Genomic DNA, 27,969 nt, shown 5'->3' on the forward strand with positions numbered 1-27,969 from the left:
ATGTGTGTGAATGAGTGTGTACGGATGTTTCCCAGTGATGGGTTGCGGCTGGAAGGGCATCCACTGCGTAAAAATTAATAAAAAATTAATTAACAAAGGGACTAAACCGAAAAGATAATGAATGAATGAATAAATTAATAATAATAACAAAGTGTGGTCAAGTTATATCCAAACACACGTCCTATTCTTATACCCCATATGATAATGCAGACGTCTCCAAACGTGACAGATGGACAAATCTAAACTTGTTTTTATTAAAAGTATATATAAATAGGCATATAATAAATAATACTGATAATAATAATAATAATAATAACCTTATACAAATGCAAATTGTTATGAATAAACTGAAAAAAGCCCCACAAGGTGAAGAAGGCATGGAGGCAGTGGTTTGTGCATTTATGTAGAAAATAATAAATTTTTTTAAATATTTGAATCCTTTAATTTTATTCATATGTAAATATATGTGTGTGTTGCTGTACATCCTACAGTATGTATATTATGCAATGTGTAAGCTGTTGGAACCGTTTAGGCGCATGATTAACAAGCACTTTAAATGACAAAAACTCTGTGCTGGACTTTAGAGCAGCTTTAAGTTAGTGAATGGTGCAGTCTATTTTAGTTCCTCAAAACAACAACAAGCCAACAATGCGCCTTAATACACCTCCTTTTCAGACTGGCACTCCCATGAGTCCAAAAAATGGCGCAAATGGATTTGCTATTCAAACAACATGGTGCAAAACGTTAAAAAAAGAAACCTGCGCTCGTATGAAAATAGCAACAAATCATGCCATACACGCCCTGTACCTTATGCCGCTGGGTGTATTATAGGGCTCCTTGACTTTAAGTGGTGTACTCAAGTTGTGTTGTGACATATTTTGTTGTTTTTATCAGCTGTTTTACAGGACATTTACTGCAGAGCTTCAACTGGTAAAGCAAGTGATGTAACGTTGAACAAATAAAAGAAATTCATCTTACATCTTGGCCTGACTGGAGCAAATCTTCATTTCTGGATGAGCTTATCCCTTTAATTAGAACATACTTTTCTTTTCCCTGTAATTACCAAGAGTTCCATTCATTGAAGAAGATGGTTTATTCTGCAGATGGAGGTCAGGAGGGGGTGTGATTTTTCCAGATTGGAGGTCAGAAGCGAGCCACTTCAGTGATACTGGGCACTGCGCTCTGGTCTAGATGCAGCTGATGAAGTCCTGTGTTAAAACTGGCACACAGCAAACTACTGGAGTCACACGGAGCTAGAGAAACCAGCGGCCCCGAACCATCCAGAGTTAAAGTGTACAAACAAGCTGAAGAGAGAAAGGGGAGTAAACAAGAGTCGCGTTATTTACTGTGTTCATAATGTGAGTAAATTATATTCATCTTTTTGCATGATTTCTATGTATATCCATCTATTTAATACAAATATAGAAGAAACAATAATTATTATTTATGTTATGTATTTGTGTTATTTGTGCTCTGTTTCTCTGTTTTTTTTCTCTCTCTCTCTCTCTCGCTCTGTTCTCCCATATCTATTCAGCTGTCAGTCATTCCCTCCGATTAAGTCACTCTTACGTCACATCCAATAAGCAAAGACCACTCGTCATAAAAGCGCGCGTCAGACCACTCGCTAGTCCCTTGCTTTATTTTTCTCTTTCTCTGCTTTTGCCGCTTGTTTGTATTTATTGGGTGCGTTTAGAATAACCCTGTCTAACTGTGTGTTTTTGTTGTTGCCCGTTTCTGTGTGCACGTTATCCGTCCGTTATTCGTACATCGTTCTCAGTTTACGTTGTTTACTTGGACGAAGTGGACAGGTAAGAAGGTCACGTGACATAAATTGCAACACTTAGGACTACTCAAGTGTGCCGCAAGCCTGCGTTTGAGTGAAGGTCTCGGCCGTTAGATCGCCCCCTGGGGGCTGGCTGCAGTACAAGTCATAAAGCCCGCCTCCTCCGTGTTAATGAAGGAGACTTGAGCCCAAATAAAAAAAAATTTATTACACTTGCAATAAAATGTCCCGAAAGATAGTTCTGGTCGATTAAGGCACTGGTTATTGTGCTGAAATAGGTGCAGATCTTCATTTTTGTAAACAGTTTGTTTTTAGCAGTAATTTAATGCTGGGCGTGTCATCGTGATTGACAGCTGTGATTGACAGTTTCTCAAAGCAGACCGTCTGAGCTTCGGCAGGAGACTGAAGTGTTATTATTCGATTTCTGTGTTATTTTACCATGACAAAATGAGTTCAGCAGTAAACTATAGTTTCTGACATACATGATCCTGGTGGAACTCTGTTTATTCGCTAAGGTCAGGGCTTTTTTCGGGCTTTATTAGTTTGCTGATACACGCCTAACCACCCAGATAGCAAAATACACTCGGGCCAGTTCCGGCTAGATTCTCGCCTGCCGGAGACTTACCCCTCAGAGCTCAGACTGACTACCTCTGCTGGACCTACTCCGGATGCCTGGACTCACAATCGAGCCAGACGCGGCGACCGAGCGAGCCGGCGCTGCCGCATGCGAGCCAGAATCAGCCGGCGACGCCGCAAGTAGGTTATGCGCTGCGGCCCGGAGCTGGCGCGATTGAATATATAAAACCCTCATATTTGTTTACTCCAGAAAAAAACAAACAAAAAGCGCTCTGGGGTAAGCTCAAATGTATGGTCGGTGCTCTTTGGGTAAGGGATTCATCAAATCTGCAACAAGAATCAGTCCAAGGCACTCGAGTAAAGTGAAAATATTAAAAAGCCTTAGGCTTTTTAGGCTGTCATAAAAGCCTTAGGCTTTTTAATAGGCTTTTTAATATTTTCACTTTACTCGAGTGCCTTGGACTGATTCTTGTTGCCTCATATTTGTTATTGTTATTACATCCATTTGTGTTGATATGACAGCAAATGCATGCTGAGAAGTTCGGGGGGCGTGGTTGATTTTACATAAAGCGTTTGGTTGGAAGTTCGACTCCGCTCATTTTCGCGGCTCCTCCTCTGGCTTCCATCAGACAGTCCTTCTGCGCATGTCAAGGCTCCAATTTCAGCAGTCTTTTGCGACCGTTTGTGCCCGTCAAGCAGGCGTTTTGCCCTCAAGGCGTTCAATGGGAAAAGGGGCTGTCGCGTCCATATTTTTTACAGTCATTGGGACTACTCTGCTGTTTAGAACATTAGGTTAGGGGCGAGCGCCACTCCTTGTACTTTTTGGATAGATAGATAGAGTAGATAGTAAGGACTCTGAAGATCTTTGCGTGTTAATTATACAGTTTTCACATAGTTAGTTAGCTAGACGCTTCTGGGAAGTTAGATTTAGTTTGGGTTTTGTTCTTTTCATTTCTTTAGCGTCTGCGTCCCTTTTGCCAGCTCTCTTGTTTTCTCCCGTCTTTATTTGTCTCAGTGTTGTATATATTGTAAATAGTATATTTTTGTCTTACTTACTTTTTCTTTATTTTTGATTAATTCGTTGTTGTTGTTCACTTTTGGGAATTGTAAATAAAAGCACACATTTTTGGCATTACTTTGGTTGTCTTTTGCACTCATTCACTGTTTATATAAATATATTTTAATTAATTAAATGTCAAACCCCACCATCCTCTAGTCCAGGGGTCGGCAACCCAAAATGTTGAAAGAGCCATATTGGACCAAAAATAACAAAAAACAAATATGTCTGGAGCCACAAAAAATGTAAAGCCTTATATAAGCCTTATAATGAAGGAAACACATGCTGTATGTATCTATATTAGCTATATTAGCCTACTATCAAAATGACTAAATTGGCTACAAATACATAATGAGCCTTCATGATTAAATAGCCACTGAAATCAGGTGGTTGGTGTTTATTTTGTTGTCATTAAAACACTTCAGCACAGCCTCTTGTCTTTTAGTGTTATTAATTTGATCATTTCTTCTTGCGGCCCATCAGAGTTCACATACCTGCATAAAAGCGCGTTGAATATCGGTCACATCACAGGCAATTGAGTATGCTGGCACTGAATTAATGTCCTTGGTTTGCTGATCGGTGATGTTACCTACCATTTTAATAGCCCTTTCCTTCACTGTCTAAGTGGAGAAAGGTATATCTTTATTTTTTTGTATTATCTTGGTTTTGTTTTTAAAGTTTGCAAATAGGTGTTCTAATATGTCATACCATCTTTGAACGGTTTTCCATGCTTTATAATCTCCTGGTTTGTTTACAACAGCCACTTGCCTGGCATCCCACCCTGCTGATAGAAACGTGTGTCGCAGGCTATGACGCAAATCTTCGTTGACAGAAATGTTGAAATTAAATATTAATTCTACACACTTTGACAGCATTTGAAAACGTTAAAAATGTTTGTCCTCCTATAGAAATCATATTAAAACAAAAAAATATATTAACCTCCCCCATCTTTTTGCATTTTCAAACATTTTTGAAAAAGCTCCAGGGAGCCACAAGGGCAGCGCTAAAGAGCCGCGGGTTGCTGACCCCTGCTCTAGACTAACATCAGGGGTTTGTAACATTTTAGCATTTTATATTCTTGATTTAATTTTATATTTCTATGTATTCTAGTGATGCAAAACTAAACTTTAGCATCATATGATTCTTTAAAAATCATTAAATATGCTGGCTTGGTGCTCAAGAAAGTCTGTGTGTGTTTATGTAGGTGTGTGTCTGTCTGTGTATCTAAATGTGCGTGTGTTTACCTGCAGTGTTCTGGTCCCATATTTTCACTGAGCTGTCATAAGATGATGAGGCCACGAGGGCAGGACATCCAGGACGGGGAGGCACAAACACACAACATGCTGTGGTCTGCAAGTGTCCTCTGTATTCGGCCACCTTACAGCCGGGCTGCCGGAGGTCCCACAGCTACACGCACACGCAACCACACGCACACACAAAAGTGCATATATTAGAGATGTGCAAAAAACATCGATACCAAATAGTGGTTGTTTCAATATTGATTCTCAAACGCAGCGATTAGGGGTTTTATACGGTACATATCGTAATGTTTACGTTTTAAGTTTATTTTTGGAACTAGGCTCATTTTACAACTCTCTCAAAGTTAAGGTAAACAGTTGAGTTTGACCATTTTTTTAATCCATTCAGCCGATCTCTGGTCTGGCGGGAGCACTTATAGCTTAGCATAGATCATTGACTCGAACTAGACCGATTGAATGGTGGATTAAATGGTGGAAAATGTCTCTGTTATTGTCATCATCTCTGTAAAAGGAGTTTAAAACATTCAACAATAAGTCCAACAACAACTAGTAACAGATTCAAATGCTCGCTATCAAGCGTTTCCATTAAGCATTTAGCATCATTTTACATTAATAATCAATTCTGATTACCGTACATTATTCAATTGTTGATTGAACATGTCATGTTTTCTCCTGGGAATAATATTTCTAAAGGAGCTGTTGACATGGAAATGCACCAGATTTTAGTAAAAACCCAAACAGTACAAACATAAAAATAAAACAAAACAAAACAAAACAATCAAAATAACAATGAAATGACACAGGAGTAAGTGCTGAACTACTGGAAAGTATTTAACAATTTATATAAAATACTTTTTTGGTGATGGCAGCTTAAAAAACATGGAAAATAAAGTTGCATGAATTGCTTGATGGCAATTCATTGAGGGTCTCGTTTTTGTCATTTCTATTGGATTCAGCTCAGGTGATTGGCTGGGCCATTCTACAGCTTCATTTTCTTTCTCTGAAAGTGTTCGAGAGTTTCATTGGCTGTTTTTTATATCATTGTCATGCTGAAATGTTCACCCTGGATTCATCTTCATCCTCCTGCTAATGTAGATGTTGGGCTGAAGCAGCGGCCATTAATTTACAATCACGAAGGGCAGAGGCACTGCTGAGACATTTCAGCTGCTGTCTGGGCTTTCACTGCCTTTCTACACCTCCCTTTTCTCATGTGTTCTCATAACTTCATTTTTAAACTAATTTGTTTTCTTTGCATAGATGGATTTCTTTGGTTGTTGAAAAATGCGTGAACTGTATATGCAATTCTGGAATACATTTATATAAAATTGGTGTCCCACTGTCTAGTGCTGGGTTCTGTCTTAATGTACCCACATGCACCTAAATAAAAGTGTTTACTGATGATTATTCAGGAATATCAATAGAATTTGTATTAAAGAGCACCTAGTTTACCCCTTAATATTAAGTTTATGGATCTTCATAGTGTGCCAGTTTAGGTTCAGTTCAAAACACAAGTCAGACTTTTTAATATAATATGTTAAAAAGTGTCATTTTGTGGGCGTGTACGCAGGTCATTGTTTTAGAGGTGTGTTGCTTCAACTTAGAGGTGTGTTGCCCAACTTAACAAGGGGGCGGAGCCAAGAGCTCCCCTGCTTTGTGTATGGCAAAAGACAGGCAGACAGAGAGAAGCAACATGAGTGAGAGGACCAGCATTCAGCCGTACATGTACGACCTGATCTCAGACAGACAAAGCAGAGACTACTAAATCATTTGTGTCTTTGTGTCTAGTTTAAAGTTCTGAGCTTGTACACCGAGACTAATAACCACGTACACTGAATTAACTTTGACTGAGGCTATAACTAAAGGGCGTCACACACCGAATGCGCCACTCAGAGCCTTACATTACATTCACATGTAAATTAAAATGAAACTATTCAAATGGCGCTCTGAGGCGCGGCAGAAATATGAACAGTATCCTGAGTCGTGGCTGGCCACCGCGGATAGCCGCCAACTTGCGGCGCCGGTGTGTGTACCCTGATAAAGACCTATGCTTAGAATTCTAAAATGCATGGCGTTCCCAAGCAGTGCTTATGGTGTGTGACCTGCTTAAGGCAAGTTGGTTATTTCCAATGGAGGGACACACACTTGAGTCAACGCGCTCTCACTAGTTGAGATGACAGGGAGCTTCTGTGACCGCGGCTCTCAAAACCGATCCAATTGTTCCACCGTTTTTATGTTGTTAAATTAAAAAAAAAGGACTGGGTGTGTTTATATCACTCCAATATGACGATCTATACACCATACCTACACACATGTCTGTCCAAACAGCTTGAAAAATAGATTTTTCACCATAGAAGCCCTTTAAATCCTCATTTTTATTGAACCAAATTGAGTGCTTGTGAATTGAAATTAAACAGGAACATCCTAATCTACTCAACCCTAGTATAACAGTAATGTCCTGGAGGTATTTTGGACGCACACACACACACACACACACACACACACACACACACACACACACACACACACACACACACACACACACACGCGTACGTACAGCTAACTTTATGGGGACTTTTCATAGATATAATGATTTTTATACTGTGTACACTGTGTAATCCATACCCCCACCCCTAACCCAACTCTCACAGTAAACAATCTGCATTTTTACATTTTCGAAATACTTCAATCTGTAGGATTTATGAGCTGTTTTTCTCATGGGGTCTAAATCCAACCCAAAGCGTAAGGAAAACATAGTACAAACGCATAAACACACACTCACCGTGGCCTCACAGCCCTGTCCGCCAAAACCGTTGCTGGAGGAAAGCAGGTGGTAACAGTTAGCGTTGACATCACAGTGGGTCTGAATGTACTGCTTTGCTGGAAAAGTGTTTGTGACCTGCCATGTGCGACTGTCCCACACCCTGAGGCCGACAAAACACATCAAAACACACACACTGTCAAATCAAAATGTGTCTTTTGACAAAATGCATGGTTTCAAAGTAGCCTTAAAGAAAATCAAGAATAATTATATCTCCATGCCTTTAACTAATTGCATTTAACTTATTAGAGCTATATATAGTTAAAAAAAAATCCTATTTTCCCAAGTGTATATAACTATAAAAAAATATAAGAAAAATCTAAGAATATAAATATATAAGAAAATATGGTAACACTTTACAATAAGGTTCATTAGTTAATGCATTTACTAACATGAACTAATCATGAACAAAGCATTTACAGCATTTATTAATCATAATTGAACACTTACTAATGCATTATTAACATCCAAGTCCATGCTTGTTAACATTAGTTAATGCACCATGAGTTAACATGAACTAACAAGGAACTACTGTATGTTCATAAACTAACGTTAACTAACATGAACAAATACAGGAGTAAATGTATGGTTTATTGTTTGTTCGTGTTAGTAAATGCATTAATTAACATTAACTAATGAACCTTATTGTAAAGTGTGACCGAAAATATCAGAATTCGGTAAATACTTTCTGTATTATCTTAGCTTGAACTGAGCTGATCTAACCCTGTTTATATGAATTGAACCTGCTCCTGACCAGGTTTGAGCTGCCAGAACTGTTGCTATGACAACAGCTCTTGGATCAGTTTTGAAGAACGAAACGATCCTGGATCATGTCAAATCGTCAATAATCAAATCCAGAGTAATCCACGTACGAAGAACAGACACCAGGTCCATTGAATAGGTTTTCTATTTTAATCTAATAATAAATGCTGAAATTTAGATTTTGAGTTGTTTGTTCATGTTACCTTATGTGCTTGCTACAGGTGGAATGGCTTGGATGAATAACTTTCAGCCATTTGCAAGTATGCACTTGACCTGTCACAACTAGCACTTTCTGTTCAATCTATTTGTCATTTCACTGATTTGTTTCGCCACATATTCCTGTGTTAGGAAAACTGGGACTTGCAGAGCTCATAAAAAAGTTGCTCTTTTGTTGGCCTGATTGCTACTATTTTTCTTCCCATTTGTAAGCCACTTTGAATAAAAGCATCAGCTAAATAAACAAATGTAAATGTAAAATGTAAATGTAACTAATGTTAACAAATGGAACCTCATTGTGCAGTGTATCTAGTTGCATGTACACAGCCTTGTGATGATTTATTTGACATTTTGTGATGACGTAACAACAACACAGGCTTATTTGTCTAGTAAATATTTCTAGAGAACTGCATCTCTACAAACAATCAACACACACAAACACATCATGGCATTTCAGCGATCGTCTGACCTGATAGTTTTGTCTTCTGAGGTTTGGACAATAGACGTGCTTCCTGGTACCCAACACACATGGGTAACCTGAAACACAGGAGGAACAAAAAAAAGACAAGTTTAGTGACTACAAAGATAATTAATATACAAGTAAGAAATGACATGACCTGTAGTTTTTAGATCATCATGATTGCTGTGGTATTTTGTTACTAAAATTAAATTAAATATAAATTCTATTTAATAAAAATGTAATTAAATTATTGCAATATCTGATTTTTGCAATATCGTGCAGCCCTATTTCTTCTGTTTTGAGATTCCCAGTTATTTACCTGCCTACTTACCATTTTATCTGCTTGAATTTGTCACTTAAATGGGAAGTAGGAAACTTGACGCCATTTTATTTCATTCATTCATTCATTCATTCATTCATTCATTCATTCATTCATTTTCTTGTCAGCTTAGTCCCTATATTAATCCGGGGTCGCCACCGCGGAATGAATCGCCAACTTATCCAGCAAGTTTTTACGCAGCGGATGCCCTTCCAGCCGCAACCCATCTCTGGGAAACATCCACAAACACATTCACGCACACACACACTCATACACTACGGACAATTTAGCCTACCCAATTCACCTGTATTTGTGTCTTTGGACTGTGGGGGAAACCGGAGCACCCGGAGGAAACCCACGCGAAGGCAGGGAGAACATGCAAACTCCACACAGAAACGCCAACTGAGCCGAGGTTCGAACCAGCGACCCAGCGACCTTCTTGCCCCCACTACCTACTGCGCCACTGCATCGCCATTTTATTTCATATCTGTTTATATTGTTTTTGTTAAGGAGTTAGGTAAGTAACTTGTATTAAATTTTTTTCACAAGTCTACTTAGTTATATTTATTATAAGGTGTGTTTTGTGGATAATTTTGCCCTTGTTGACCTTTAACACCAAGCAAACAAAATACAGTGCATACGGGAAGTATTTATAGCGCTTCACTTTTTCTACATTATTTATGTTACAGCCTTATTTCAAAGTATTTCATTTATTTCCTCAAAATTCTACATACAATACCCCATAATGACAATGTGAATAAAATTTGTGTGTGCAAATTTGTTAAAAAATAACAAAACCTGAAAAATCACAAGTACATACAGTTGAAGTCCGAATTATTAGCCCCCCTGTTTATTTTTTCCCCAATTTCTGTTTAACAGAGAGAATATTTTTTTAACACATTTCTAAACATAATAGTTTTTATAACTCATTTCTAATAACTGATTTATTTTATCTTTGCCATGATGACAGTAAATAATATTTGACTAGACATTTTTCAAGACACTTCTATACAGCTTAAAGTGACATTTAATGGCTTAACTAGGTAATTAGATTAACTAGGCAGGTTAGGAAAATTAGGCAAATTATTGTATAATGATGGTTTGTTCTGTAGACTATCGCAGTGTTTCTTAACTGGTGGGTCGCGGAAACATTTTCAGTGGGTCGCGGAGTGTGTGGTCAAAAAAACAGCAAAAGTTTAATTATAAACTTATTTTGACTTTTATTTTGAAATGCGTGCATGAAAACTCTACCGTTTGACATGTAAAAATGTAATTTAATTATAGCAACAAATATTTCATAGCGCAAGTACGACGCTGAATATGTTAAGTATGGATTTACATATATTGACGACAAAAAGGACTTAACCTCAGTGTGTTATAAGTAGTGAGGTGCTCTCACAAGAGAGCATGAAACCTTCTAAATTAAAACAACATTTAGAAACCAGACAACATGTTTTATTAACAGTTTAGTTCATGGTAACTGAACCTTTCCTTACCCTGTCCACTATTTACAGTATTTTACTTTGTAATATTTCTATAATTTGATACATTTTGTTAAATGACAGCAATAAAATATAGTTTATTTGTAAGTCTTGGGGATTTTCTTATGATTTATCTGTCACTACTTGTGTATTTTAACAAATAAATACAAATTAATTATAATTCCTAAAATTGAATAATAGTTCCTAAAAATTTGGGTCGTGGCTTGATGATCATGTAAAAATGTGGGTCCCATGGCCAAACCAGTTGAGAAACACTGGACTATCGGGAAAAAAATATATAGCTTAAAGGGGCTAATAATTTTGACCTTAAAATGATTTTTAAAAATTAAAAACTGCTTTTATTCTAGTCGAAATAAAACAAATATGACTTTCTGCAGAAGAAAAAATATTTTCAGACATACTGTGAAAATTTCCTTGCTCTGTTAAACATCATTTAGGAAACATTTAAAAAAGAAAAAGAAAATTCAAAGGGGGCTAATAATTCTGACTTCAACTGTATATACAACCCTACTGAAAGATGTGTATGTAATTGTTCCTCCTACAGCTGCCATATTTGTGGTGTTTAGGGGGCACACATTTAACACCCAGCAAGCACCGCAGGGGTGTCAGAAAGAAGAATGAAAAAGAAGTTCAGGAGATAAGATAATCGATTGTGCTTATATTGAGCTACAAATTCTGGAGTTTTATGCTTCCTTTGAAACACTTCATTACATTTTAATAATGTCTGAAATTGTTTTAATTTAGTGCTTTGGATAGAGTCACCAACTGCAGTAGAAACAGCAGCGTTTAGACGCATTTTTAGCTTCATCTCTGCTATAACGTTACAGCGCCTCTGGCCACGGGCAGTTTGTATGCGCAATAAATGAACCTTTGTGATCTCATAGGGGGCGTAAGTATTTTTGTAGTCCCCAAAATTGGTTCATTGTAGGCTTTGCTAAGCTAACTCTGTAAAAATCAAGGTCTCCCTTTGCATTGAACTTAGAACTTTTTACATTCAGAGATGTTGTTTATGTTCACACACATTTCACACCAACTAAAGTTTAATATATGATATCATAGTGAACCACCCCTTCAACAATGCTTGACAAAATGCTTCAAAAATTTTTGACCCTTTACACCTTCTTTTCTTAAAAATACAGTACATACAAATATTTGAAGATTATCAAAGTTATGTATTTTCTAACCAGGTTACGTGAGATGGTGTTTCTCTGCAGACATTCTCCAGACTCAATGTCCCAGAGGCACATGGAGTTATCTCGAGAACCCGTGCACAGCTTTGATCCATCTACAAGACAATAAAAAACACATTACAGGATCACATTTGAGATTGTGCACCCATTGAGGTTCTGTTTTTTGATGAAAGTAAAATAATTAAAGCAAACAAACTACTGATGGCTAATTGATGAATAATTTAAACTCAAATCAAAGCCCAAACTGCTTCCTGTGAAAAAAATTCACATTTCAATTTTCATTTTTCAAGTTTCATTTAATAAAAAAAAAAATTAAATAACTTTTTTTCCCCCAAACTAAATAATTGAACATTTCATTGTCAAAAGTGGGAAATAACCAGCATCTATTGCAAGCTAAACTAAAGTTTTAACAGAACATTAGTGAACTAAATATTCTTTTTCTTTAATGATAGAAATAAGCTGTGCTGTCAGTTATAAAGCAACCTCTTCATAATTTATTTTAGAGATTAAGCTGAAGGAAAGTGAAACCTTGATATGTTATAGCTCAGAAAAAAAAAGAAAAAGAACCTTTGCTATTAATAATCTGTCAGGTTTCTGAATATTACTTATATATGTGTTCGCTCTAACTGATTTGCTGAAGTGAAAATGCAGATGATACATGAGCCATTGAATCACATTGTTATGATGTACCAGTATATTACAATATATTGTTTTATTGAGCGCCACGATGGCTCAGTGGTTAGCACTGTCGCCTCACAGCAAGAAGGTCATTGGTTTGAGTCCCAGCTGGACCAGTTAGCATTTCTGTGTGGAGTTTGCATGTTCTCCCCATGTTCGGTGGGTTTCCTCCATGTGCTCCGGTTTCCCCCACAGTCTAAAGACATGCTCTAGAAGTGAATTGAATGAACTAATTTGGTTGAAGTGCAGGGCTGGAGTGGGACTCCTTTTTTAGCTCTGGAGTTTCAAGCCTTAGACCGGCCCACCTCAGTCGACAACTGACTATATTAAAATAACGCCATTTCCAATTCAGTTTCAGATGACACTAACACGTCTTTTTCAAGGACACAGCTGCTTTAGAACTACAAATGTTTTTCACAAATATGAGAACATTAATTCTTTATAGATATCCAGCCCTTTGTAACGGTCATCACACACACACACACCACACACACACACACACAAAAAGTACCCTTACATAAGTAACACAAACAGTATTTTATGTCTTAACACTGAAAATGAAAAAATTATATTATACTCTGGTGAGGTTCGAATTCAGATCGGCAGTGTCATAACGTAACATGCTAACCACTAGACCACGATGGCGCTGTTAAGCAGTGCACTGTTATTTGCTGCTATTGATGTCTACTGTTGTTTTACCCTACTCTTTTTCTCCCCTTTATAGATTTCTGATCAAGTTATGTCAGATTTATTAATGTAGTGAATCATCTGATTTTCATTGAGCAGGTGTAATATTCATTAATATTAATTAATATTCACTAGGGATGTAATAGTATTGTAAATACCGTCATAACGCAAAAGTAATTTTTTTCAATATTACCGTAGTCGCATGACCCAATAAAACTATATTTCTGAGAAAAGTTTGCTCAGGCGAATGAAGCGAACGGGAGGTAGCGGGAACTACAATTCCCATCAGCCTAGGCGTGGGCATCATCCTTTGCAGTCTGTTGTCGCTACAGATCCAGTACTGCGGAAATGGAGTGTGTTGCTAGTAGCGGGGAAGAAAAAGAGCTGGAAATGATCGAACCTAAAGCGGGTTTTAAATCAGATGTGTGAAAGCATTTCGGTTTCTCTCTAAAAAGATACGAAAAAAGAGAAAAGGTGACAGACAAAGAAAAAAACAATATGCAGGCACTGCCAGACTGTGGTGAAATATAAGTCGGGGAATACGACTAAAAACAGTCACGGGGACTGCAGAACACAGCACACTTGTTAGATTGATGCAGACATTGACTTGTACCGCAAAGAGAGCTCTATCTCACTCATGGCTTGTCCTCTCAAGTGGTGGAAAGACAATGCACAACGTTACCCACTGCTGTCAACCTTGGCTAAATCATATCTCTCTGTCCCAGAAACCTCAGTCCCAAATGAGAGGGGTTTTTATTTCTCTTGCAGGGGACATGCCCAGAGATCCCAGCTTTTACCAGATTATAGTTATATGATAATTTTCCTTGAAAAACCCATCTCTATCTAAGTGAGTGAGTGATTAAATGTTGAATGTGATGAGTTTTCAACAATACTAAATTAAAACTTTATTTTTTTTTATATGGTTTAATAGTTTTTTGTTATTAAAATTGAAAAATTGAAGTTCCTGTTTCGAAACTTACAGATAGATGGCTAATTTGTATGTCATTAATATGTTCAGTGCTAAGGTAAATAAACACTTTTGGCACTTTTTTCGAGTCTTTTCATTAGTTTTGTTTTTCCTCTAAATTATTTAATAAATACTGTACCGTGCCATTCATACCGAGGTATTATCGTACCGTAAAATTCTGATACCGTTACATCCCTAATATTCACTAACGTCCCGCTGATTGGGGTGGAATGGGGTGCGGGCTGCATTTTGCTCACGGGGCTGCGAGAAAATAAATAAAAAGAGTGGAGCTGCGACAAAATATTGAATATAAAGAATGAGCTATGGTCAAATAAACAAATAAATGCAAAACGTGCAACTGCTGAGAGTGCAAGCAGCTAGGGACACCAGCCCTCGCGGCCAAAAAAACGGACCGGCCTACCGGGAATTCTCCTGGTTCCCCCGATTAGACAATCCGGCCCTGTCGAAGTGTATGAGTGTGTGTGAGTGAGTGTATTGGTGTTTTGCAGTACTGGGTTGCGGCTGGAAGAGCTTCAGCTGCGTAAAACATATGTCGAAATAGTTAGCGGTTCATTCCGCTGTGGTGACCCCTCATAAATAAAGGAACTAAGCCGAAGGAAAATGAATGAATGAATATTGTTATAATATAATATACCAAATAAACCAGCAACAAAGAATATGATTTACCTGATGTGTGCATATATGAAATACTGTATAAGAGACCTGCGCTTTTGATTTTGGTCAGGTATATGAACAATACACTCACTGCGGTGTCAAACTCAATGTGCTCAATTTTCCCACATTCAGTAATACATTTTTGAAGAGATATCTTAACAGGATTTAAAAAAAACTAAATAACCGGAATGGGGAAATTATGTTGTGTATAGGTTACGAATATCGTTTTAATTTCAATTAATCATCCAGCCCTAGCCCAACGCATGTTATAGTTTGTGAGTTTGTTCACCTGGACTAACAGCTACTCCATTAACGACAAGCTCATGACCACTGAACTCCTGGATGGCTTCTGTATCTCGTCCCAAATCCCACATCAGCACCGTCTTATCTCGAGATGCGCTGAAGATCAGGGAACTCCCTTTAAAACAACACAACTGGAAGAAAACAGAGACATTTATTCTTGACATACAGTTGAAGTCAGAATTATTCGCCCCCCTGTTTATTTCCTTCCCCAATTTCTGTTTAACGGAGAGATTTTTTCAACACATTTCTAAACATAATAGTTTTAATAACTCATGTCTTATAATTGATTTGTTTTATCTTTGCCATGATGACGGTACATAATATTTGACCATATATTTTTCAATATACTATAGTATTCAGCTTAAAGTGACTTTTAATTAGGTTAATTAGGCAATTTTCCCGCCTGTGCCTCTTCACCTCGTTCAATATCCTCCAAGTGCATATATTCAAGGCCGCTGCACATCTCCATAGAAGAGGCCGATGTAGATGGTTCATCATTACTGTTACTTGACTTCTTTAAAGTGCACGTTTTTAACCAGGTGTCCATTTTAATAAATATAGAAAGCGAAAAAAAAATTACAAATGTACTATAATTTAGCGCCTAATGGGAAAGGGCGGGGCTATTGTGGTGCAGACGTTACACCGTGAGATGAGTGAGTATGCATAGGTTGTACATTATACTTTGTAAAGTGATTTTTATCTCTCTATCTCTCAAAGAGTTTCTTTTCATTCAAAAATATGACATGTGAAATTTATCCAAGATAAATGCATGGCATAGCATAAAAGATAAAAACTTCCACCATTGCAAACAGTCTCTCAGGCACCCCTGGTGGTCAGACTGCGCACCTCTAGAGGTGCACGCACCCCAGTTTGGGAACCGCTGACTTAGAGCAGGGGTTCCCAAACTTTTCAGCCCGCGACCCCCAAAATAACAAAGCCAGTGACTCGCGACCCCCAATGTCCTCTGAGGGGGTTATAAATACAGAAACCTTGCATGCAATGACGCAGACACACCAATTAAATTTGTGTCAGTGCTTTAAATGTGCCAGAAAGTATAACCTGATGTTATAAAATCAAAATGCATCTGAGGCTATTGCTGCCTTTAATATAATTTAATTACCCCAGGGGTCGCAATCTAATAGAACTAGTAACTATAAGCTACTATAGTAACTATATAGTATATAGTAACTATAAACGACTATTTTTATTTTCAGTATAGTTATGGATAAAATATGTTAATTCTTATGGTTTAATAAAAATAAATAGATTTTGGGAAATCACCAGGCGACCCCCCTTCATTGCCCTGCGACCCCTCGGGGGGTCCCGACTTCCACTTTGAGAACCACTGACTTAGAGCAACGTTGTAGCACTTTTTTGCCCAAGACAAATTTCCTCTCAGGGACAAATAAAGTTTATCCTATCCTATCCTTTAGACCAGGGGTGGGCAAATTCGGTCCTGGAGGGCCAGTGTCCTGCACAGTTTAGCTCCAACTCTAATCAAACACACCTGCTTGTAGATTTCTAGTGATCTTGAAGACACTGATCAGCTTGTTCAGGTGTGTTTGATTAGTGTTGGAGCTAAACTGTGCAGGTCACCGGCCCTCCAGGACCGAGTTTGCCCATCCCTGCTTTAGACAGTGGAAAAAATATTGCTTAAGTGGGGCAAATAATATTTAATGTTTTTTCAAAAATGAAAAGCTGGTTTTAATCTAGCCAAAATAAAACAAATAAGACTTTCTCCAGAAGAAAAAATATTATAGTAAATACTTTGAAAAACTCCTTCCTCTGTTAAACACCATTTGGGAAATAATTGACATTTTTGTAAAAAGAAATCATAGAAGGGATAACGATTTTCACTTCAAAACATGTATATTAATTGTATCTCTACGTATATGGAATGATTAAGCTGTGTATCTCTATTGTTGTTTTTTGTAAACAAAACAAGCCAAATCAGGTTGCTTGTTAAATCAAATTAAAGGAATTAACTGTAGTTTTACTACCTTTGTAATCTCTCTGTTGTGGCCCTGGAAAGATTTACAAAGTCTCCCAGCTCTCCAGTCATAGACGACAACAGCCTGATCGAAAGAAACAACAGCAATGTCACAAATCAAACACAGTTCTTGCTTGATGACAACAGGGTTCGTTTTCTGAAAATATAAATATATTCATATACTGTATAAACTATCAGCGGCGGAGCAGTGGTGCAGTGGGTAGCACTGTCGCCTCACAGCAAGAAGGTCGCTGGTTTGAGCCTCGGCTAGGTCAGTTGGCATTTCTGTGCGGAGTTTGCATGTTCTCCCCGTGTTGGCGTGGGTTTCCTCCGGGTAGGCTAAAATTGTCCATAGTGTTTGTGTGTTATGAGTGTTTCCCAGTGCTGGGTTGCAGCTGAAAGGGCATCCGCTGTGTAAAACATGTGTTGGATAAGTTGGCGGTTCATACTGCTGTGGTGACCCCTGATTAAAAAAGGGACTAAGCCGAAAATAAAGGGAATGAATGAATGAATAAATCAACGAATAACCTATCAGCTTTGGAACTGGTTTGAATTTGGTTTGTGCAATTTCAGATCTTAATTAAAGAGTATAAGGTCAAACATTTTTTTCTTAATGACATGCACAGATGAATTGTTTACCACAAAACTAACAATGTGAGCTAACAAAGTCTATACGGTTCGTTTTGATTTCCTGTGTACTGCAGGGTCGATTATTTGTAGATTTCTGATTTTCCAAACCTTTCTCCTCTTTAAGGCACCTCCAGCTCACCTGGTCATGACCTCCTGACACGCAGAGGTCAGAGGTCAGGCTGACGACACAGTTGATGGCATCTGTGTGAGCAGGTTCGTACTGCACTACCTGGTGCACAGGTGCAGGCTCTGCCCCTTCTTTGGCCCTGCCAATAACAACAACGCAACCTCCATAACCAAATAAATTCATCACAACGTGCCATCAAATCATCAGTGCTCATCATTACTCACTTATAAAGGTCTGAGCGTCGCCGGAACTTGCTCTGTAGCTTCCCCATGCTTAAATGGGCATCCGATCACCCCAAATATCAGCAGGTTTCACTCATCTCTCCACAGCGCAAGCCATTTTTCGCTATCTGTGAGAAATACGCAAGCCGATAATGAAGACATCATCATAGTCTCTGGAAGCCTCACAAGGGAACTATTAGCCGCCAAGAACAGATGCTGATGTTGTCTGTAGTATAAGCTGGTAATCAGTTATGTATTGGGTTTAGTTATGCATGTCCACAGCTTGTTTCTGAGAACTAGAGGAAGACAGGGAGGGCGACCTGAATCCTATTAAGTGCATTAGTGCCTCATCGCATTAGGTAACAAGTAGGATGCAATATGGCAATATTTGAACAAACCCATATCGCTAGTAATCATTTGTATTCTGCAGTGAACCCTCAGAAGATTTTACGTATAGATTTACTACACAAACACACACACAGACACACACACACTATCACACAAACTATCACACACAGATAGTGAGAGAGAGAAAAAGAGAGACAGACGCAGACAGACATACACACACACACACATGTTGGTATTGGTGGTTTTCGAGGACTCTTGATAGGTGTAATGTATTTTATACAGTAAATAACGTTTATTATTTGGCCTTACCATATCCCTAACCTCAACCCTAATAAACCCCAAAACCGTGACAAGTACTAAATATGAAAATACTTCATTAAGTATGATTTTTTTAGCATTTTAAATTACCAGGACACGTTACATATCTTCATAAACCACCTTAATAGAGTACAACTAGGTCATACACATGTCATAACACAATTTTCGGTCCTTGTAAACCACCGAAACCAGTACACACGCGCGCGCGCACGCACGCACGCACGCACGCACACACACACACACATAACGTTATGTGCACTGAATGCAAACACAAAGGTCTTTTTTAAAGCGGAAATGCAAGAACTGGATGACACACACATACCGCAAATTCAACTACATGAGAAACACGCATTGTAATGCACTGAAGTTCGCGACACCAAAACAAAACTCACCGTCCCAAGCCTTAAGACGCTTAGTCGGGTATCACAAACAGTGAGTCCGCGTTATTGTGAACGGCTCGCATGGGAGTGTGTGGTGTCGAAACTGCGAGAAAGTTGGTGAACGGAGAGTTTATGGCGCATAGTGATCCGTTTCGGTTCTAAATCTTCCGCGGATCTTGGCATTCAGTTTCTCTCTCCATCCATGGCGTGGACGACGCTTTCGCTGTTACTAGGCGCAGGGAGGTCACGTGAGCATTTGGAGGGCGGGGCTTCACCGGTCACATGACTCGTTTAAATAGTTTAACAGGACCAGCGGAGGTCAAACAAGAGCTAGTCTGCAGGTCCCCCGGGCTCTGCAATGGCTGGAGAACTTCCAATATGAACCAAAGCAACTCATATCAATGGGCTTAAGATTGGCAATGAAAGTTCGGAGATTGCAGCCAGCAAAACCTGGGAATATATATATCTGCTGGCATCTGCTGCATAAAACATGCAACTGAATGAATAGTGTATTTTTTAGAACTGAACAAAAATCTTTATGGACAGTATACAAAAAAATTAATTGAGATTAATGTCTGTATTTATTTATTTATTTATTTAATATACCCGGCAGACCCCAAGTGTTGCTCAACCACTGGTTATGTAATTATTATATACATTTAATGTTAGCTTCTTACTTTATTTTAGTAAATACCATAATGTTTGGCTTAATAAGATTTCTGAATCTGACAAATCTGATTGCTGCTATATACGGTATATATATACACTCACCGGCCACTTTATTAGGTACACCAGTTCAACTGCTCATTAATTTCTAATGGCAGCAACTCAATGCACTTAGGCATGTAGACATGATCAAGATGATCTGCTGCAGTTCAAACCGAGCATCAGAATGGGAAAAAAGGTGATTTAAGTGACTGAATGTGGCGTATATTTACAAATGTAATTCCTACAGCGTTCACCTGATTTGGATGTAAATACCCTCAAATTAAAGCTGACAGTCTGTAGTTAAAGCACATCTTGTTTGTTTCATTTCAAATCCATTGTGTTGGTGTACAGAGCCAAAAGTATTAGAATTGTGTCGATTTCCAAATATTTATCAACCTAACTGTACTGTATATCGCAGCAGAGTAAATTATTGCAATGTCATTTCTCCAATATGTTTTACACAGTGAATACCCTTCCAGCTGCAACCCAGTACTGAGAAACACTCATACACTCAAATTCACTACGGCCAATTTAGTTTATTCAATTCACCTACAGCGTTAGACTGTGGGGGAAACTGGAGGAAACGCACAGGGATGGTCATACACTGTGGTGATAAAGGGATGGATATGGTCAGTAACAGTACTCAGGCAGGCTGTGGCATTGACGAGATGCTCTTTAAAGCATAAATATAGTTCCAGAACTCTGTTTAAAAATCTCTTTATTGATTTATTTGTTCATCTTTGAGGCTGATCTTTCAGGCTCCTCATCAATGGCGTGCAAAATCTCCAATGCTGCCCACCACCGACCTGCGAATGTAGGTAGGCGGTGGACCAGGCCGAGGTTGCCGGAGAGGAGGGTTCTGGAGATTGACAATGTCGTCCTGCTGAAGAGAAGACATAATCATGAACATCTCTTTCTGTCAGTTTCAGATACAACACTTCTAACCCTTGTGTGCTGTTGAGGACGTTTTCATCCATTCTGGGGGGATTTTGAGTCTTAATTTGACCACAACTTTCTTTTGGGGAACAATTCTGGAAAAGCACATTCAGTGTAGACGAATTCCTAATTCTGGGTAAAACAGAAAGCAGAAACTAACCTGTTCTCTCATTCTTCTGAGAGGGCGAGCAGACTGAAGACCACGCAGAACCCCTCGGACTCTTCCATTTATTATTAAATCTCTCTGCTGAGGTCTCTCAGGTTCATTCTGTTGCTGCTCCTCAGGCTGTGGTTCAGGGATCCGATTTGGTCCCCTACTGGCTACAGCCTCCACATGCTGCTGGTTCTGATGAGGCATCTGGTTCACAAATGCTTCATCCTGTTAAAGACAAAGACAAAATCATGTTGCTCAACAGATTTACAGACAACCTGAAGATCTGTCAACTCAAATGGCTGGAATCTACCAAAACTTTATAAGTGAGTGTATTTATACACACACACTATGATTTGTTGTTTTACTTCATATTACTTCATATAAACGCCAGACACCTTTTTTTTTTGCACAGGCCTTTCTAAAGGGTTAATAGTGTAAACTAATGATCAACAGTAAAAATGACAAATGTTTCCTCTTCTCAACCAGGAAAACCACCAACATTCGAGAATGCATGATTTTATGATGTCAAGGCGTCATTATAATGGAGGTCAATGGGGCAAAAACAGCCACTAACATAATGAAAGGGTAGTAACAATACACAAGAGTTAAAGAGAACATCTGAGCATATTTATAAGCAACAGCATTAGAAAAAAGTAATATATGACCATTTTAATCTTAATCTAAAAATAATGCAGATTTAACATATTTTTTTACATCACTTACTTTAAAAAGTAACACATTTAGTTCCTTTTTAAGGGAATTTTTGGGGAACAATCCTGGAAAAGCCCATTAAGAGTAGACAAATTCTTAATTCTAAGACAGAGTAAAACAGAAAGCAGAAACTAACCTGTTCTCTCATTCTTCTGAGAGGACGAGCAGACTGAAGACCACGCAGAACCCCTCGGACTCTTCCATTTATTATTAAATCTCTCTGCTGAGGTCTCTCAGGTTCATTCTGTTGCTGCTCCTCAGGCTGTGGTTCAGGGATACGATTTTGTCCCCTACTGGCTACAGCCTCCACATGCTGCTGGTTCTGATGAGGCATCTGGTTCACAAATGCTTCATCCTGTTAGAGACAAAGACAAAATCATGTTGCTCAACAGATTTACAGACAACCTGAAGATCTGTCAACTCAAACGACTACATGTGGAATCTATGATTTAACACTGAATCTACCAAAACTCTGTAAGTATTAATGCACGCACACTATGAGTTGATTTACTCCACATAAAAGCCAGACACAGTTTTTTGCACAGGCCTATCTAAAGGGTTAATAGTGCAAACTAATGATCAACAGTAAAAATGTTTCCTCTTCTTAACTGAGAAAGCCACCAACAATCAGTAATATGTGATTATATGATGTCAAGGCTTTACAATCAAAAAGTGTCGTTATAATGGAGGTCAATGGGGCAAAAACAGACACTAACATAATGAAAGGGTGGTAACAATACACAAGAGTTAAAGAGAACATCTGAGCATATTTATAAGCATTATGTTGGGTTAAAAAGTCATATATGACCATTTTAATCTTAATCTAAAAATAATGCAAATACAACATATTTTTCACATCACTTACTTTAAAACAGAACTAAGTAACACATTTAGTTTCTTTTTTTCCAGCACGGATAAGCAGATTGATGCTTGATTTTTTTGGGGAACAATCCTGGAAAAGCAAATTTATTGTAGACTCATTTTTTAATTCTAAGACTGAGTAAAGACTGACTAACCTGTTCTCTCATTCTTCTGAGAGGACGAGCAGACTGAAGACCACGCAGAACCCCTCGAACTCTTCCATTTATTATTAAATCTCTCTGCTGAGGTCTTTCAGGTTGCTCCTCAGGCTGTGGTTCAGGGATCCGATTTGGTCCCCTACTGGCTACAGCCTCCAAATGCTGCTGGTTCTGATGAGGCATCTGATTCACAAATGCTTCATCCTGTTAGAGACAAAGACAAAGTCATGTTGCTCAACAGATTTACAGACAACCTGAAGATCTGTCAACTCAAACTTCTATATGTGGAATCTATGATTTAACACTGAATCTATTAAAGTTCTATCTAGTGTATTTATACACACACACACACACACACACACACACACACACACACACACACACACACTCACTCACACACACTATGCATTGTTATACTTAATAGAACTCAATATAAAAGCCATTTCTTTTGCACAGGCCTATCTAAACGGTTAATAGGCCAAACAAATGATCAACAGTATCATTTACAGATGTTTCCTTTTCTCAACCAGGAAAACCACCAACAATCATGATTGTATTGAATGATTATATGATGTCAAGGCTTTACAATCAAAAAGTCTCGTTATAATGGAGGTCAATGGGGCAAAAACAGCCACTAACATAATGAAAGGTAGTAACAATACACAAGAGTTAAAGAGAACATCTGAGCATATTTATAAGCAACACCATTGGGTGTATGAATGTAAGAATGTAATATATGACAATATTAAGCTAAATATTAATCTAAAATTAATGCAAATTCAACATATTTTTCACATGACTTACTTTTAAAAGTAACACATTTAGGGCTTTTTCCCGACACTAATTTTTAATTCTAAAACTGGTTAAAACAGAAAGCAGGAACTAACCGTTTCTCTGATTTCTCTGGGAGGACGAGCAGGCTGAAGACTAGACAGAATCTCATGGATTAATTCATTTACATCTCTCTGCAGAGGTCTTTCAGGCTGCTCCTCAGGTTGTGGTTCAGGGATTCGATTTGGTCCCCTACTGGCTACAGCCTCCACATGCTGCTGGTTCTGAAGAGGCATGTGTTTCGCAAATTCTTTAAGCTGTTGAAGACAAAGACAAAGTCATGTTACTCTGAACAGATTTACAGACAACCTGAAGATCTGTCAATTTAAACTTCTACATGTGAAGTCTATGAATTAAGCAGGTCCTGGATAAATCATGTGTTGATATGTGAGCTTTTAAATGGTGGCTGCAGATATTAGTATACTCATTGCGGAGTGGTTGTATTAAAACTATTGGAACAAATCTCAATGTTCAAATGTTCACTACTGTATAGACTAAAATCTCCACCCAGTAACACTGAGCATAACTAAAAGAAAACAGGAACTTACCCATGCCTCCCTTATCTTCAGCAGAGTTGAAGACCGGCGACACCTCGAAACTCTTCGAAATCTTTTATAATCTTTAGGTTCCGCTGAAACCGTCTGAAACAAGTCTCTGTTGTCCTATCGAAGAAACAAACAGATTAAATGAATAATGAGAACTTAATAGCCCAGTTTAAAGCTTCCTTTTATGAATATTCTGAAGATAAGTGAAAGCGAGAGGCAGTAGTGACTTACAGAAGAGACAGGTGGGGCCAAAGCTGGCTCAGCAGGCGTGGGGTTTTGATTTCCGAAAAAGAGGTAGCCCGGGGTGTCAGACTCGGCATATACGGGAGCTCCAGGCGGCTCTATCTGGCTCTTGAGGACTGGGGATGTGGTGGGTTCCCCGTTCTCATGCACAGAAGCTCCTGGTGATGTTTCTGGTGCCTCCAAAAACGGCACTAAGGAGATGTCAACCTGAGGCTCCTCAATAGGGTGCTCAACCTCTATGATAGCCCCTGCAGCGAGGGCAGTGGCGAGCTCATCTGAGGCCTCAGGGACGGAGGACGCATCTGCTGTCTCTGCTGGACCAGACGCAGAAGACGCGTCCTGTTGAAGAATTAGACATATTTTAAGTCAGTTTAACATATTATAAGTTAATTTGACTTAAGGTTAACTTGATTTAGCTTTTTCATTTCATTAATATTTCATTTTTTGTAAGTTACCTCCACAGTTTGACTCTGGTGAACTGAAGTGAGGTCAAACTGACGCTCCTCATCGATGGGGTGTAAAACCTCCATGATAGCCCACCAGCGGCCGGTGGAGAGGGCCGTGGCGAGCTCTTCTGCGCTCTCAGGTGACAGAGAGGCAGGAATCAGGTTGGAAAGATGGTTAAAATCAATAGTCGACATGCTGGTGACAAACGCAATGACGAAACAGAAGAAGTAGAAGATCGATAGACACTGATGATGATGGCAAACACACTGTAAAGCACTGTAAAACAAAGAGATGAGATTAGTAAATAATAAAATGCTTCTGAACAGTTTTGTATTCCCTTAAAATAACCAAAACACACAGTAATGTAATGCAAATTACAGCATTAGGGGAGAGCAGGGATGAAAGTAACATGGGAAAACCCTGACAACATTTGCTTTCTAGGCTATAACAGCACAACCCTTGATGGATCTGCCAAATATCAGCAGATTGTAGGACTGTGTCCTGCGGTTAGGTCCCAATTTCAGCTTTTAAGTGCAGAAATATTATATCGGTTCTTTTTTCCTCATTACAAGTTGTGTTTCTGATATCATGTGTCACAATAATGATCAATCTACAGGTTATTTAGTGCAATAGCACATCCTTAAGTATAAAATATCTGAGTTTTCTTCAGTTAAAATGTAAATCAGGATTAAAGGGCAAGAGTTTCTGTGGGGACGAATGTAAAACACTGTTATTTAATAGACAAACCTTATTTTTAACTTCTACATTAGAGCTCGCAGTGTTTGGATTCAGATGTTTTAAAGAGTTAATGCATATTGCAAAAAATACTGACTATATTCAATAAATTGTAGAAAATGTTAACATTTTGCATTGTTGGAATGCTTTAGAAATATTGACGGAACTAAAATTCACAATGACAATGCAGTTTAAATGTTTTTTTTTGCAAAAATAAAGGACTAAATATGTTTGCAGTTAACATTAACAAGGTCATAGTCAAATATATTTCAATTAAACAGATTAAGCCAGTAAATCTAGCAAATATTGTGTTACTTCTGACCCACCACTGTTCGTCCATGCCTATGAAGTTAGGAGAAACAATGTCCAACTTTAAGTAACAGTATTGGAGTTGTTCTACATTGATACAAAATAACATCTGGTCTTGACAGAGTTAGTTACCACAATAAACATTTCGTTTTGTTAATTAGGTTTTTATTAATAATGTTACTTTCATCCCCGCACAAAACACCCACTGTATAGCATTGTGAATGTGTATTTCACTCCGTGTAACGTTAGTCTAAAAACAATAGCTGCTTTTCAACTGCCCGGTCTGTAAAGACCTATACCTCCGGTCACCGCCAGGGTTTTTGGTCTGCCATACATCTTTAACCAAAACCGGACAGCGGAAAAGCGGCTATGATACAATATTTGAGCAAAAAACTGTATGTTTTCTAAAATATTAAACATTTTTAACAGAAAAAAACAGATTTATTTACGTAAAATGTGAAAAGCACTGTGTGAAATGTACTTACGATCATTCGACGACTCGGTATGATGTAAAAAGTAGAACACTCCAATTTATCTGAACGTTCTAAAATAACCATGACGACGGCGCGGGGGAATCTACATTACTACAGTATGTGTAGTTATATAGCTAAAGTAGTCATTAACACAATATATGCTTTTAAATTAGTTTATATGAATACATTGTATACTTCTTGTAATATTTAGCATAAAGTGCATTAAAATAAATGTATATTCATTTTAAAAGCATGTTGTGCGTATTTATTTTCAAAAGAAAAAAAAAATCAAAAACAAAAACATTCCTGAACATTTACAGAAAAAAACCTACCTGACTGCAAAAAACATCTGAAGCTAATAACATACTTTAAGGAAATACAATAATAAAATAAAAAAATACTACAACTAATAATAGTTAAGCTGTACATAAGTTGATAAATTGAATAGAAGACATGCATTCTGTTGCTCTACTCACAATTAGAGTTAGTGTAATTCTTTATTGCCGCCAGTAGCCTCTTTTATTCTGTGGTGTGACGGTTATTCTATAGTTAATTGTATTTAAAAGAAAATATCTTCAATAAAACGTTTGTAAGAGCTTTATATGCACGTTTGGGTTTGAGCTTTGGTCGCATGTACACAGTTTTGGCCAGCAGGTGTCGCCAGCAGGTTGAGTTTTCAATGCTTGCAAACAGTGAGTTATTTTTGTGAAGTAATTCAATTGTAGTCCAAGTCACTCACCTCTCTGCATATTCAGCTCTTCATCAGGGGTCACCACGGTGAATGATCCACAACCCTGGCACATGTTTACCGGCTGACTCTAGAACAGTAGCCTACATATAATAAATGTATTCATTCATTCATTCATTCATTCATTCATTCATTCATTCATTCATTCATTCATTCATTCATTCATTCACTCCTTCATTCATACATTCATTAATTGTATATTCATGTTATAAATAAAGGTGTTTAAGAAAGGGAATTTCTGTAACATTTACTGTAGTTAATTAAAATTTTCCCACTCAGTGGTCACATATTTTCATTTTGTTTCATGTTTTTGAAAAAAATAAGGCAGACAGACCCCAAGTGTTGCTCAAGCACTGGTTATGTAATTATTAATTACATTTAATGTTAGCTTCTTAGTTTGTTTTAGTAAATAAGATAATGTCTTGCTTACTAAGATTTCAATAATGCAAAATGTATTTATATCTAGCAGTCAAAATGTCATGCTCAGAATACCACGCCAGGAAAACCCTGGTTAATAATAAATCAAATTGTTCCAGTGCTTGATTCTGATTGGCTGAGATGTGTTCTAGGCTGTTGTACAATACTCCACAGATATACAGTGATTGCAGCTTGGTAAGCATTCTGATATCAGTACTGACTTAAGGAACTTTATTTGATACGTTTCATTTTATAAATCATTCAATCTGACCAAAAGAGCCAGCAAAAAGAGAGAGAGAGAGAGAGAGAGAGAGAGAGAGAGAGCTCCAAAAAGATTTTAATTAATTATTTTTTTTAAAAAGAAGTACAAACAAAATTCAAATTAAAATTAGTTTGAGCTTAAAGTGAGGATTCAGAAAAAATAAAG

At 37.9% G+C, this 27,969-nt stretch overlaps 2 protein-coding genes across 9 annotated transcripts; both read right to left on the minus strand.

Annotated features, from left to right (window-relative positions):
• Positions 1–444: 444 nt before the first annotated feature.
• wdr31 (WD repeat domain 31) lies at positions 445–19,494 on the minus strand. 2 transcript variants are annotated; one of them, XM_087252636.1, is made up of 10 exons: positions 19,279–19,488; positions 18,224–18,348; positions 18,012–18,138; positions 17,253–17,327; positions 15,239–15,383; positions 11,937–12,037; positions 8,941–9,008; positions 7,455–7,596; positions 4,661–4,823; positions 445–1,304 (listed from the first exon to the last, which is right to left on the minus strand). In XM_087252636.1, the coding sequence occupies exons 2-10, from the start codon at positions 18,268–18,270 to the stop codon at positions 1,144–1,146; spliced, it is 1,029 nt and encodes a 342-aa protein (XP_087108762.1). In that variant the 5' UTR covers positions 18,271–18,348; positions 19,279–19,488; the 3' UTR covers positions 445–1,143.
• Positions 19,495–20,675: 1,181 nt separating this feature from the next.
• Positions 20,676–27,039, minus strand: LOC799523 (uncharacterized). Of its 7 annotated transcripts, none has more exons than XM_087252988.1 (9): positions 26,390–27,039; positions 24,869–25,136; positions 24,402–24,752; positions 24,174–24,287; positions 23,682–23,882; positions 22,792–22,998; positions 21,912–22,130; positions 21,071–21,289; positions 20,676–20,857 (listed from the first exon to the last, which is right to left on the minus strand). In XM_087252988.1, the coding sequence occupies exons 2-9, from the start codon at positions 25,052–25,054 to the stop codon at positions 20,741–20,743; spliced, it is 1,614 nt and encodes a 537-aa protein (XP_087109114.1). In that variant the 5' UTR covers positions 25,055–25,136; positions 26,390–27,039; the 3' UTR covers positions 20,676–20,740.
• Between the last annotated feature and the right edge of the window lie 930 nt (positions 27,040–27,969).

The sequence above is a fragment of the Danio rerio genome, chromosome 5 (assembly GCF_052040795.2).
Source record: "Danio rerio strain M-AB ecotype USA chromosome 5, GRCz13ab, whole genome shotgun sequence".
Lineage (NCBI taxonomy): Eukaryota > Metazoa > Chordata > Actinopteri > Cypriniformes > Danionidae > Danio > Danio rerio.